Source organism: Entamoeba invadens (genome assembly GCF_000330505.1).
Source record: "Entamoeba invadens IP1 unplaced genomic scaffold scaff_1105074726367, whole genome shotgun sequence".
Lineage (NCBI taxonomy): Eukaryota > Evosea > Mastigamoebida > Endamoebidae > Entamoeba > Entamoeba invadens.
This window is the reverse complement of record NW_004440445.1, coordinates 609,383-623,399: the sequence shown is the minus strand read 5'-3', so window position 1 is coordinate 623,399 and position 14,017 is coordinate 609,383. Positions and strand designations below refer to the sequence as shown.

Here is a 14,017-nt window from a genome sequence, read left to right as displayed (position 1 = left end):
TAGCATTTTATAATATAACAATTAATAAAATATAAGATGTTGATAATTGAAAACTAATAAAATAAAATAATATATTTATTAAACATCTGCTTTTTTTTTTATTTTAAAAATTTAATATAATTATTATGTTATTTAGAAAGTGTAATATTAATTATTCTAAAAATAAAATAGATTATAATAGAATATACAATCATTTAGAGTTGTTAATGGTACCAAAGACATTGATTGATCCAATAGTAAAATAAAATTGAGAAAACAGTGAGATAGTTTTGATCATTGGTAAAGAAACAATTGATGTCAAATAGTAATCAAGTATTTTATACAAAATGACATCAAGCACTACATTATAATGGAAGAATTCGATAACATAATTGTTACCTGAACCATTATAGAGTTTTATATTAAAAAACAGACAAGTAACAATAAAATTGAAATAAAACATCTTTCAACTCAGCAATAACAATAGAATATTTGAATAACCTTCGCAAATCAAAATTGAATTAGTTTTAAATAATCAAAAAAATAAAAACAAGATAAAGAAAAAATTGAATACTTGGTCCTGATCTGTGCGTTCTTTGAATGACAATGTCTTTATATCATTTTAATTGAAATTCTTTATCTAACCATTTTCAACTTACCAAAAAAAACAGTTAAATAACTGTTAATTGTGTTGAATACTTAACCTTAGATTATATTTATTATGTTATTTGGATTTTATCAACTTGTTACTTTATTCGAGACTCAAAACATTATTATTTTAAAAGTTTTTTTGTAAAGTTATTATTTATTAATCATCAAATAAAAATACTCTAATATTTCAACTATTTTATTTCCTTAAAATAAAAACAGTAATAATAACTAATGGTTTGTCTACTTGTTTAAAATAGTTGAATAATTCTATTTTTAAAAATAAGTTGACAATTAATTAAAAAAGTCGACTGGTGAATAAGAGTAAGATAATGCTTAACCCCTCATTTGATCTAATTTGTTATACTTTATAAATAAAAATTAAAATTAAAAGTTGGTCTTAATTAGCATTATACCAAACAGCAAAATTTTGAAACATTTTTAATATTCTAGATTTAATATAATTTATAACTATAATAATAATAAGAATTGTTCTTAAAAAACAATCAACTTGACTTATATTTTTGTTGTCTAATAAAAACAGTTTAAAACTTGTATTTTTTTCAAAGCTTATTTTTATAATATAAATATTAAAAATCTAATTTAACTGAATTAAATTAAATTGAAAAACTCAGTTTCGATCCCAAATTCAAAATTGATTTTCTATTCCATATAGTAAAACAACTATAATTAAACTAATATAGTTGAAAGTAAATAATTCAATTAAAACCCCAGTCAATTTGAGCGTTTTTTAATCCCATATTTTTAGTCTCCACCTCCTTGTAATTTCACTATTTCTAAAAGACGAACAATCGAATTAAAACCATATACAAACCATATACAAACTATAATATTAATACCAAATTGTTTAGAAAAAGAAATACCAAGAAAGTGAAGAAATAGCACAATCGAAAAACATTTTCTCATTTACAAACAAACTATTTATCAAAGAAATGAGCGACGTGAGTGACGACAGAAACCCGTCCAAATCCGACTTCGACAAACTTCTCTTTTCACGTCGACACAATCTTCTTGAAGCCGTAGTGCGGACTGTTTGTTCTTTTTCTTTATATTATGTCGCGTTCTCCGTGACGTAGTATTTCAAGTTCAGTTTTACTCTAGTAAAATTACTAGTACATTATAATATATGAATAGTATCATGTGTAACAAGCAGTTAGTGACTCAGCAACGACAAAACCGGAGTGTCGAGTATGCGCGATTGATTAGTGATTACTTTAAAGTCCATGGGAGGTTTATGGAGTTATTAATGTGGGCGATTGATATAGACTTCTTGACGACGGACACACTTACCATAGATTCCTCATCCTTCCAGCACTCGACGTTTTTCATTCCGTTTTACAATCAATTTGTCCATTACCATTTCAAGAATTATTTGTTGGACATCTTTGAGCCGATTATCTTTGGATTGTCGTCTGGTGGGGATTACTCGGAGGAGTTTAAAATAGCGATGAACTTCCAGTCGAAGGAAATAACCACAGCGGAAGACATAGCGAGTTATCAAGCGTCCTTAGACAAGATCGCACAGATCTTTTGTGCATTGAATGAGGACTTTATTAAGAACGCGGAGTATTTGCCGGACTTTGTGCGGATGTTCTTCACGAAATTTTTTAAGATCATGCGGGAAGGGGAAGTTGAGACGGTGGTGATTGAAAAGATCTTTAATGAGCTTTTTTTCACATATACGATCTGTCAGAATGTCAACGACCCGTTCATGTTAATGTTTGATGATGATCGCCGACCGCAATTAGTCCCTGTGTTATATAAGCTTGAATTTGTCTCATTAATCATTCAGAACATTTATACTAACACTTCGATGTGCGAAGGGTTTCTCATCGACTTACAACAAACGATTAAGAAGATGAATGGCAATTGTGTGGGAGAGAAGATGTTCAAATACGTTGACGCGCATCCCGTGGAATATAAAGAAGAGCCGGAGAGTGAAGAAGAGATGAATAAAGCCTTTGAGAAGTTACTTGATGCCATCAAAAATAACATCCAAGGAATATTAGACCTCTTGCCGGGGAACTTGTCGAATCAACTCCTTGACGCTATCAAGTTGGAGAAGTACGTCTATGATGATTATCAAATCTATCACGCTACACTGGACACTATCAATACATTCACACAAGCTTACAACGCTAAAATCAATAAACTCGACGCGGAAAATATGGCTTTGAAAGGAGAATATGACAGACTCTTCAAAGAGCAACAAGAATTAATTCAACAACTGGACACGTTAGAACGTAAATTGGGACCTGATGAACTCGAAAAGCTCAGCTCGTGTATCGACGACGAGTTGATGTTATCCGACGATTACCCAACACGAGAAACTGAAAGAAATGGATCTATCGGTTCAAGAGACTCTCTTCCTTCTTCCAAAAAGAGTGGAATGCGCCCCATCGGCGTGTTCCAAGACACTTCGCCTTCTTTAACTCCAAAGATGTCCTCCTCACAGAAAAACTCTCCAAAGCAAAGTAAGTTGTTCTCAAAGTTTCATAAGGGCGACAAAGACAAAAAGGAAAAGGAAAAAGAAAAGGACGAAAAGAAGAAGGAAAAAGACGAGAAGAAAAAGGAAAAAAAGGAAAAGAAAAAATGACGATGTTAGCAAATCTTATAAAGTCAGTTTTATTTTTTGTACTAGTATTCTAATTAAAAAAACTATATATTTATAATACATGTATTTGGTTCTTTAAAAATGTATTATAAGTGAATAATAAAACAATTTAATATTATTAGTACAATTATTTTTTTATTTTGTTAAAAAGAAAATTTGTAACTGTGTTTTTGTACGATTATTTTAATATAAAATTACAATTTGAATATAATACATGTTTGATTGATAAAAAATGTATTATAAAGAAATAATAAAATAATAAAATATTTATGATACAAATATTGTGTTTCAAAAAGAAATGTATTAGAAGTAGTAACAAAACAATTATAAATTAATGATACAGTAAAACAACAAAAGAATCAAAGAAAAATTAGAAGTTGCAGACGAACGATCCAGCGTTGTGACCAAAACAAAATTGTTGGAAGAGTTGCTGGTATTTGATGTCAAGGCAATCCGTGTCGTTCAAAGAAAATTTCCAGCTTCGGAGACAACTGTGTTTTTCGGCCGTTGTGGTTGAGTTGCCAAAACAATTTTTATAGTCGTCCGAAAATTTGCGGAGAGCCCAACTGGCACAAGACCCCTCCGTCATAGAAATGCATACAAACAACAAGACAAGTGCAATCATTTCTTCGGAATTTTAAGTTCTACTTGATGGTCCTTTTTCGGGCTCTTTCGAAAAGTATTGGACTTCTTTTGTTTTCTCAACTTACTTCTGTTTACTAGTTGTTTATAACTTATTTTACTATATTGTATTGTATTTTTACTTTTGTTATTATAAACTATAAAATAAGTAGGTCCAGTAAATTTGAAATTTATAATTAATTTGTTATATAATTTAACTATAAAAATATGGTTATTTATATTAATAAAATAATTATAAGTATAGTACAACATTATTCTTGATTTAATTTTTAGAACTCATTAAAAGTTTGATGGATGTTTTAAAGGAGATGTCTGTGTTAAACGCTTATTGCAAATACCTCGAGGAGTTATATGGAACGGCTAATCTTGACATTGCGGAAAACATATTAGCTGTCGTTAAGAAGTGTAACTCACGTGGAGAGTTCATCACAAAATTTGAGAAAATTTTGACTGTCGATGATCCTGAAAAACTGGGAAAGTTTTTCGACATTTACGATTCAAATCAACACTTTCAAAAAATGAATACCAGGTTTGTTAATAAAATTATAGTTCTTTTTGGTATTTGTAGTATAAATTATACTTTATTAATAATACTATCATAAACTTTACTATACTCATTTTTATTATATTTAATAAAAAATATTATTATTTTAAACCGAAACTATACTTTATAATTAAATACTATATAAATAGTTTTGACAGACAGACGACGAGGCCCAGAGATTCCTGTCCACAAACGACGAGGAAGAGAGACAGAACGAGTTGCCGAAAGGAGGAGAGACACTTCAGAAGAACGAGCCGAGATGGAAAAATTGGTTGCTGCTGGTGTAATGAAGCAATCTGATCTCCCCGCGTTGGATCTCAAAATAGAAGAGATGACTGTTGGTGACGTGGAATTAAATATTGACGAGCCAGATTTTTTGAAAGGGAAAGTCAAACAAATTTTCGAAACTAATTTATTGGAAGTCAACAGACAACCAGAGGGACATTTACAGAGAAGCGCACAGATGTCACTAACCCTTGCGAAAAAGAGAAGGGACACAAAAACGAAAGAAGAGAAACTGGAAAGTGGAACTGACAAATCACAAAAACAAAGAAGCGAGATTGACAGTTGGAGGAATGACACGACGCTTGAGAGGAGAAAAAAAGAGGGAGAATGCAAAAAAAGTGAAAAAATACAGAGTGAAAACTCGCCATTCAAAGAGGTCGTCATCGGAGCCGACGAGATAAGGAAGTGGGAAGAAAACGAAAAGAGCGCAGAAAATACTTTCCACAAGAGTATTCAAGAAAAGAGAAAGGAACTCCCAATATTTTCCATGAGAGGAGAACTGATGGAAAAAATCAAGAACAACCAAATATTGATTATCATTGGGGAAACTGGGTGTGGAAAGACAACACAAATTACACAATATTTGGACGAGGAGGGGTACTCGAAAGGTGGGAGAATAGGGTGCACACAACCGCGTCGAGTAGCAACCATAAGCGTGTCACAAAGAGTGTCGGAGGAAATGGGGTGCAAAGTGAGCGAAGAGGTCGGGTATTATATTCGATTTGATGACAGGACGTCCCGAAAGACGCGAATTAAGTATATGACTGATGGTATGTTGTTGAGAGAGTACTTGACAGATCCTGATATGAAACAATACTCCGTTATAATTTTGGATGAAGCCCACGAAAGAACTGTGGGAACTGATATTTTGTTTGGGTTGTTGAAACAGACGTGTTTGAGGAGAAAGAACTTCAAATTAATTGTAACTTCCGCAACACTTGAAGCGGAGAAGTTTTCTGAATATTTCCTGAAGGCGCCAATAGTAAGAATCCCCGGAAGAACGTACCCTGTGACGATTGAGTATTTGAGAGAACCTGAGATGGATTATGTTTATGCTGGAATAGAAATAATTTTACAAATTCACATGAACGAAGATCCGGGAGACATTTTATTCTTTTTGACAGGGCAAGAGGAGATTGATAATGTATGCAATGCGATCAACGCAAAGTCGAAAACCTTTTCTAAAAACTGCCCCAAATTAAAAGCACTTCCAATATACGCCGCACTGCCAACAGATCAACAAAAACAGATATTCGAGCCAGCGGAAAAATTTTGCAGAAAGTGTGTTGTTGCAACAAACATTGCAGAGACATCCATCACCATTGACGGGATCAAATACGTCGTCGACTCGGGGTTTGTCAAACAGAATGTCTACAACCCCAAACTTGGGATGGACCAGTTGTTGATCACGCCAATAAGCCAAGCGTGCGCCTCACAGCGTTCTGGTAGAGCAGGAAGAACTGGTCCTGGAAAGTGTTTCAGGTTGTACACCGAGGCTGCGTTCGACCATGAAATGACGCAAATGACGGTTCCTGAAATACAAAGAGCAAACTTGGAGACAACTGTCTTGTTGTTAAAGGCAATGGGAATACAAAATGTACAGAAATTCGATTTCATGGATCCACCAGTCGAAACAGCGTTGTACAGCGCAATGCACCACTTATTTTCAATTGGGGCGTTGGACGATAACGGTGAGCTGACACGTGTTGGGACCAAAATGTCTGAATTTCCACTTGAACCTCCATTGGCAAAAATGCTCATTTCCTCCGAGGAGTTCAAGTGTTCGGAAGAAGCTGCCACCGTTGTTGCGGCGCTTTCTGTTGGGAACTTTTTCTACCGACCAAAAGAAAAAGCCGAAGAGGCGGAGAGGAGGAAAAAGGATTTTGAAAATGTTGCTGGCGATCAGATAACATTATTACACGTATACAACCAGTGGATTAAAAATGGGAAAACTGGCAGTTGGTGCAAGAGCCATTACATTAACTTGCGGTCGCTTTTGAGGTGTGAAGAAGTTCGAAACCAAATTGTTAAAATTATGAAAAAGTACAACATAGAAATGGTGAGTTGTGGTGGAGACACAACACCGGTTTTGAAGTGCATTGTTGCTGGGTTCTTTGTCCATGCGGCAAAGAGAGATGCACAAGAAGGTTACCGAACCGTTGTTGATGGACAGCAAGTGTTTTTACACCCAACCTCGGCTTTGTTTGGTCGAAACCCTGAGTGGGTTGTCTACCATGAACTGGTCTTGACAAGCAAAGAGTACATGAGAGAGACAATCTCCATTGACCCCAAGTGGTTGATTGAACTTGCCCCCGCGTTTTACCAAGTGGCTGATGGGAAGCACCTGAACGAAAGAATGAGAAAAGAAAAAATAAAGCCACTCCATGACAGGTTTAACAAAGACCAAAACACATGGAAAGTTGGCAATAGATTGTTTGTTTTTGGATTTACAAAGAATTTCACGTATTTATTTCAATTATAATCAAAAATGAAACAAAGAATTGACCATGTAGTAGGAATATGATTGAATAAAACTAGATTGAGTATTTTGTGTTTTTTTACACAAAATTTATTTTTTGAATTTTTATGAAATATCAAATGGTAATTTTTTTTAATATTATTAAATATAAAATTTTGACGTTTTTGTGTTTTTTTAATGAAAACCCTAAGAACTTTTTATTTTCGAAAATGGCTGAAGCGAAAGTAGTTACAGAAGTTCCTAAAGAAACCACCTCGAGTGAACAATCAAAACCTGCCGAAAAGACAAAGCAAGCCGATGATTTGCTTGACGCGTCTCTTAAAGAGGAGTCCGAGCTTTCGTGTTCACAAAAAGAAGTCATTTCAAAACCGATTCAATCGAAAAATGTTTCTGGGCGTCCTTGGAAGCAGACTCATCAGAAGTTTGTTATAACGACATTTGGATTAAAACAGTACAATATTTATTTCTAGACGGTCCGTCAATTTCAATGTGAATGGTGCTGGGATGAGCTGGGACGAGAAAATGGCGATCAAAGCGCGTCGTAAAATCATGCAAAAGGTTGATGCCGAGATCATGGCGAGAAAGGAAGAGGAAGAAGCCAAACGTAAAGAAGCACGAAAGGAGAGTATAATTAGAAAGAAGCAAAACATCTTGAAGAACACTGTTGTTCAACAAGTCACTAACAAAAACAAGATCAGACATATGACTCCAAAACAATACAAACAACTGAAGTCATATCACTTCGACGAGATCGAATAAACAACTTGATGGACAACTTCTTAAGTAATTTGATTGATATTTCTTCTCTTGTGTGTTTCTAATCACTTCTTTATTGTTGATAGCATCTAGTAAATTTGTATGGTTTATTTTACTATATTTATATAATACATTTTATTATCAAAAAGTAAATCAATGTACCATAAAATATTATTCAGTTTATTATAAATTTGATATTAATGGGATACTAAAGTGAAAAACCTTTTTGAACTATAAGAACTTGAAAATAGGTAAAATCATTTTTTTAGAATGGAAGTTGTTTCTGAAAAAATGCAAGATTTTACGAACGTCCAAAAACTTCACCAACAATATGAGGAATTATTAAACAAAACGAAAGAAGTCACCACAGAATTACAAAACATCAAAGAGAAAATCATGAAAATGCGCCAAAACGAATTTGTGAAAAATTTTGATGAGGATTTTACAAAAGAAATAGACCAAAACGATTTCGAAGAAATATACAAAGAGGCGATGGAAAGTTATAAAAATGCTGATGAACTGTACGAACAATTTCAAGATGACATGAATTCTTCGTTTGAAAAAACGGAAATGCAGAAACGTGAATATAAAGTCATGATGATGAGATACGACGAACAGGCAGTACTTTTAGCAAATCATCAAATTTTTATCAACAAATTAAAAAACAAAATCATGAATAAAAATTCACCAACTCAAAAAAGTGGGTTTGACGCAAGTTTCATCTCTTTAATTGCAATGTTTGTGCGGCCAGAAGATTTATTTAATTTTGTCGCTGTTTCAAAAAAAGTTCAAATCGGCGTCTTTACAGCCAGAAAGTGCATTTTATGTTCACTAATTGGAAAGAACCTTTTTCGAGAGTTAAAATATTTCCAACGTGCGGAATCGTTTTTGTGCAACACAACTTTTTTGTGTCAAATATCGGCAACACGGTACGAAAACGACAAATACGTTTCGGTGGCTATTAACGAACTCAACAAGATACAAACGATGAAACTCATAATTTCAAACAAAAACGAAATACTGTCGAAAATCACTCGCCCAAAAATTAACGAGTTAATATTACCACTCCATTATTATTTTAAAAATTTATTTGATAAAATGTCAACACTCCAAATTTTGAAAATCGAATGGAACGTCGAAACAAATGATGAAGTATTCGAGAACTTAAATTCTGAAATCTCAAACTTGAAAACTTTGACGAAAGTATTTATTAAGGCGCCACTATCTATAATCAATAGTAAATTTACTAAAATTTTACTTAAAAAAGACATTTTATTTATAGTTTGTGCAAGTGAGGTTGATGGTCTGTTATTAGTGAAATTCGACGAAACATTTCGGGAAAATGCTGAAAATATCAGACTGATTGTAAGAGATAATTATGTTGTGAAGGAAATTTTCGCAATCATCAAAATGTGGAACAAGAAATTAGAAAATCACAAAAGTTGTCATTCCATCAAATCTTGGGTTTTGCCAGAAAGAGACGTACACTTGGGCGTTGGAAATACTGAAAATACACATGGCAAAAACTGCCTCTGGGTTGGTTTGAATGGTCAAACCGAAGTTTTTCACACACACCAAGACATGCTCGATGACAACACTTTCGTCAAAGAACTCACAGATGGCATACTACCACAGTCAGTCTCTTTTTATTCCAAAGATAAAACAAAGAAGAGTGAATTCTTAATAATGAAAACAACTCGCGAAAAAATTGGACAAACAATAGAAGAGGAAGTGCCGTTTAAATTGTGTTGGGACGGACTGGCAAAAGTCTCATTTTCATATTTAATTTTTACAAATGGATTTCCAGAAATAAGTCGGAGTGTGGAGACATTAAAACTGACTGGCTGCGTGTTACAAGTCCGTTTTGAAATACCAGAAAGAGTGAAAGTTTTTGAACTGAAAAATTGTCTTGGCGTGGAGGTTGTCACGCTGTTTCACCATGTCAACTTTTTTTCGGTGTGTAATGTGCCAAGTTTCAAGGTGTTTGTATTTTATTCTCAGGATATGAACGCACCGTTGACAAAGTCTATTGTCCTGAAAGATTGTTCAAATTTGGGTCCGGTCGCATTGCCATTTGGGTTACAAGATCTTACAGTGATAGAATGTCCAAAGTTCAAAATAACAAACGCGCGGTTGTTCAAATTTTTTAGACCATCAATGTGGGAGGCCTTGTTGAGGTTCTTCTGATGTAATTTATTATGTTGTTTTTACGATGGTCCAGTATATTTTTCAGTGTTTTGACGATGAGAAATTAATTTTGGGGTGGTTCAAAAGCGCCAAATTAACTTATTTTCGGGGGTAAGTTGAATAAAATTACACGGAAAATAAAACTGTTCGAACTTTATTGGAGTTTTATTTAATTCGGGGCTGGTCTTTTTTTGACTGGTAAAATGTTTCTTAAGTTAAATATTTTCGTGTTTAGTAATCAAAAACAAGAACAAAGACTGAATGAAATTGTTAGTGAACAAAATATGAAAAGAACGTTTTCTTGAGTATTAGTGAACACCAAAGAATCGAAAGGAATGTGAAGGTTGTTTTATAAGCATTTTTGGTTGTAAGAATGACGTTTGTATGTGTGTTATTGAGCACAGTAACACCATTCCAATAGGAAAGATTTTACCAAGAACAGTATGTTCACGTGGTAATCATTTAAGCAATAATTTTATTAGAAATTGTCTAATTAATATAAAAATAACGGCAAAAATGAAAACTGTAGTTTTATTAAAAACACAAAAAATTCATTAATTAAATTGAACGATATCTTATAAGATGGAACTGTAATGATCTTTTGTAATTGCACAATAATGAATTAAACAACAGATAAACTTGAAAGTTTGTTGTTTCATATTTTTACTATTGATGACAAGACTGATATCAGCAAAAGCAAATTAATAAAAAACTCCGAATGAAAGCCAGTACTGATGTTTTTGAAATAAAACAGCAATTCAAAATATTAACTGATTGTATCGAATTGGAAACGGTTTGTTTGAATGATCAAAAAGTATTTTTATACTTGCCCAGTAAAATAAGATAATTAAGATTTGGAAAACAAATAATACAATTGGATAAGTGGTTAAAAGCATTAAACGATAATTATTTTTATAGTTACAACAATTTAAATATATAGTTTGACGAACGAGTTGGTCAAAGTGTTGCTTGATTGTCTTACCCAATTTAAAAGCTCAACATTTCTTATTTTTGTATTAATAGTTATATCTCTGTTATAAACAACTAAACAAACAATTTTAGTTTGTTTAGTTGTTTTTAATTTCCCAAATTATTCTAGTCAATCTAATATTGGTGTTAACTGTTAAAAAATTGGCGTTTCATCAATTGATACGTTGAAAACTTGTTAAATAAACGGGATTTGTTTATCTTATTGATATGTTGCACTTTTGGGAAGAAACGGTTAATTCGAACTAAAAAAATGGGGTTACAAAGTATTTTTCTAGTTTAATTTATTATAAAAATATAATTGTTGTGTAATGTTTATTAACACATTATTATAAGTTATTATTCTTTTTATTATTAAAACCCAAACTCTACTCGCCGTTTTTCGATGGAATATATATAGCACTTGACATATTCCGCTAATTGTCACTTGTAAAACTTAGTTAATTAAAAACTTTTATAAATCGAGTTGATTTCCGTGAAAATTCGGGAAATGAACCAAATAAATAGCACAAAAACAACTTTTCACAATTTGCATTCAATTTTGTATTTTTCTTTTCGAAAACATTTTAAAAATTTTGGATCATATCTTTTTTTGTATATTTTTTTTTAAAGCTTTTTTATCTCTTATAATGGGATCGTTTTGTACACAATTCATTTTAATATATTATTAAAAAACTAGTAATATAAAAATTGTTTTACCATAAAGAAACAATTGCGTTTTTGAAAAAAATAATTAAAAAATCCAAATTGTGCAAAAAACACGGCATTTTATCTTAAAATCTTCGTTTTTTCCAAATAAAAAAATGATAATGCCGAAACAAAAAAGAAAAAAAGAAGTGCACCTTTTTTCAACGTTTATATAAATATAGAGTGGACCTTTATTACACAGTTTATTTTGAACTGGAAAATTGGGGAGTGCTTGAAAACAGTTCAAAATTTGACTGCAAAGAAAATAGAGCACAATAACCAAAATAAACGAGCTGGCTTTTTAGATTAAGCCCAGTTATATTAAACAGAATAAGTGTAATGTTTCGGGATAAATAGCCAATGTTAGGACCAACCAAAAATGAAGGAATGGAAAGTGTTAGCGAGTGAACCCTGTTTTCGCTGTTTAAACAGTAATGCTATTAAAATAGAACGGCAAGTTCAAATATCCCAAAGCGTCACTCCTCGACCGAACGAATTAAAAATGGATAAAAACATATAGAAAAAGTGACAAAAAAATCCGAATAAGGATAAACCGCATACATAGACAGATTTAGGAAGGTAACTGTAAGAGGTAAGAAAAACCTCTATTTTCATTTTTGTTTTTCTTGTGAAAAATCAACCCCTTTACTATATCAATTTGCCCACCTCGAAATTACATCACACAATGCAAGTCGAAGTCTACAACACCATCAACACTATTACAAAGAAGGCTCCAAAACTTTACAAAGACTTAAGAAACTATCAGGTCTATCAACAAGCAGTTCTTATCGCACTCTTAAACCAACACGCAGACATCATTATCACTCCTCAGAAGAAAAAGTCCAACGTTACACTCCCCTTCTTCACTATTAAATCCGTTGTCTTCTCCCCCACTGATCGAGTCGATTTGACTTACATTGTCGAGAAGAGATGTAAACAACAAATGGAAATGGACGTGGCTCGTGGAATTAGTTCTAAGACTGCTATGAGAAGGTATAAAACAAATCGAGTGGCTGAGAACTTACATATGGTCCTCGACTTACTCTTCGAGTTCGACAATCTCTTTGTCATTAAGACTACTAATGGCAAAAACGGAGCTAACCGCCTCGACACAGTCACAGCAGCTTTGTTACCAAATAACGAGTGGATCTCGTATGACGATATTACTGAGATAGGAAGCCAATTGAACTCTTTCATTGCAAATATGCTCACCCAAAATGAGTCAATTACACTCGGTAAAGGCTCTGATATTATTGCAAAATTCCTTCGTATCTAGGAATTTATCTCTTGTAATTTATTTTTATTCTTCGTTTGCCTTTTTGTGCTAATTTGAAAGGTAATAATTCACTTTTTTTACTAATTAGTATAAATTCATTTTACTATATTATTTCTTATCACATTAATAAGTGAGAGAATTGTCACTTTTAATTTTCGCTATCTAATCTGGTAATTACAGAATTACTATAAATATATTATATTTAAACTAGTATCTAATAAATGGAATTGGATTTATCTATTTTAAGCTGGAATTAACCCCCATTGTTTGTTACAAAATCCCGAAGTATTGTTGTTAAAACGGCTGTTTTTAAACAAATCCCTTATCTGGACTTTTTGTTTTTCGGTGATTTGTAATTTTAGAACTGAACATATTCAACACCATAAATGTGCTGTTTTTTTAATTAGAATACCTCCTTTTAATTTAAATGTTATTTGGCTACTATTTATTTGATTAAAAAAATAAATCATTATTATAGAATTATTTAATTATATTTTTAATAATTAAATTTAAACGTACATTAATTCTCAAACTTTTTTTTAATAAAAATATTATTACTTTTACTATTTTTATTTTTTATAAAAAATAAAAAATTAATAAAAATATTAATAATTATTAATAACAACTACTATATTTACAACAACAAAAAAAATACAAATATGTTTGAAAAATTTTATTTATATTTTTAATTTTAATTAAAAATTATTTATTAATTATAAAAACTTGTTAAAAATATAAAATAGTAAATAAATTTATATTTAAATTAATAAGTATTTTAATTTTTTTTACAGACATTTATCTTTAAATAACAAACGATTAAACCAATGTTTAATTTAATTATTAACAAATTATAATTTCAAGTACAATACCATATAACTATACGTTACAAATAAACTATAGTACAATAACACA

General features: G+C 31.8%; 5 protein-coding genes across 5 annotated transcripts; all 5 read left to right on the top strand.

Moving 5' to 3' along the window:
• Positions 1-1,580: 1,580 nt before the first annotated feature.
• Positions 1,581-3,244, top strand: EIN_155370 (hypothetical protein; the record flags this gene model as incomplete). The annotated part of the gene is made up of 2 exons (XM_004258153.1): positions 1,581-1,679; positions 1,802-3,244. 2 exons carry the CDS (start codon positions 1,581-1,583, stop codon positions 3,242-3,244), a joined length of 1,542 nt encoding a protein of 513 aa, XP_004258201.1.
• A 950-nt stretch (positions 3,245-4,194) lies between these two features.
• Positions 4,195-7,215, top strand: EIN_155360 (ATP-dependent RNA helicase DHX8, putative; the record flags this gene model as incomplete). Its single annotated transcript, XM_004258152.1, has 2 exons — positions 4,195-4,433; positions 4,611-7,215. The coding sequence occupies 2 exons, from the start codon at positions 4,195-4,197 to the stop codon at positions 7,213-7,215; spliced, it is 2,844 nt and encodes a 947-aa protein (XP_004258200.1).
• Positions 7,216-7,421: 206 nt separating this feature from the next.
• EIN_155350 (hypothetical protein) lies at positions 7,422-7,971 on the top strand (the record flags this gene model as incomplete). Its single annotated transcript, XM_004258151.1, has 2 exons — positions 7,422-7,633; positions 7,683-7,971. The coding sequence occupies 2 exons, from the start codon at positions 7,422-7,424 to the stop codon at positions 7,969-7,971; spliced, it is 501 nt and encodes a 166-aa protein (XP_004258199.1).
• Positions 7,972-8,259: 288 nt separating this feature from the next.
• Positions 8,260-10,155, top strand: EIN_155340 (hypothetical protein; the record flags this gene model as incomplete). The annotated part of the gene is made up of 1 exon (XM_004258150.1): positions 8,260-10,155. The coding sequence occupies one exon, from the start codon at positions 8,260-8,262 to the stop codon at positions 10,153-10,155; it is 1,896 nt and encodes a 631-aa protein (XP_004258198.1).
• A 2,359-nt stretch (positions 10,156-12,514) lies between these two features.
• EIN_155330 (hypothetical protein) lies at positions 12,515-13,105 on the top strand (the record flags this gene model as incomplete). The annotated part of the gene is made up of 1 exon (XM_004258149.1): positions 12,515-13,105. The coding sequence occupies one exon, from the start codon at positions 12,515-12,517 to the stop codon at positions 13,103-13,105; it is 591 nt and encodes a 196-aa protein (XP_004258197.1).
• Between the last annotated feature and the right edge of the window lie 912 nt (positions 13,106-14,017).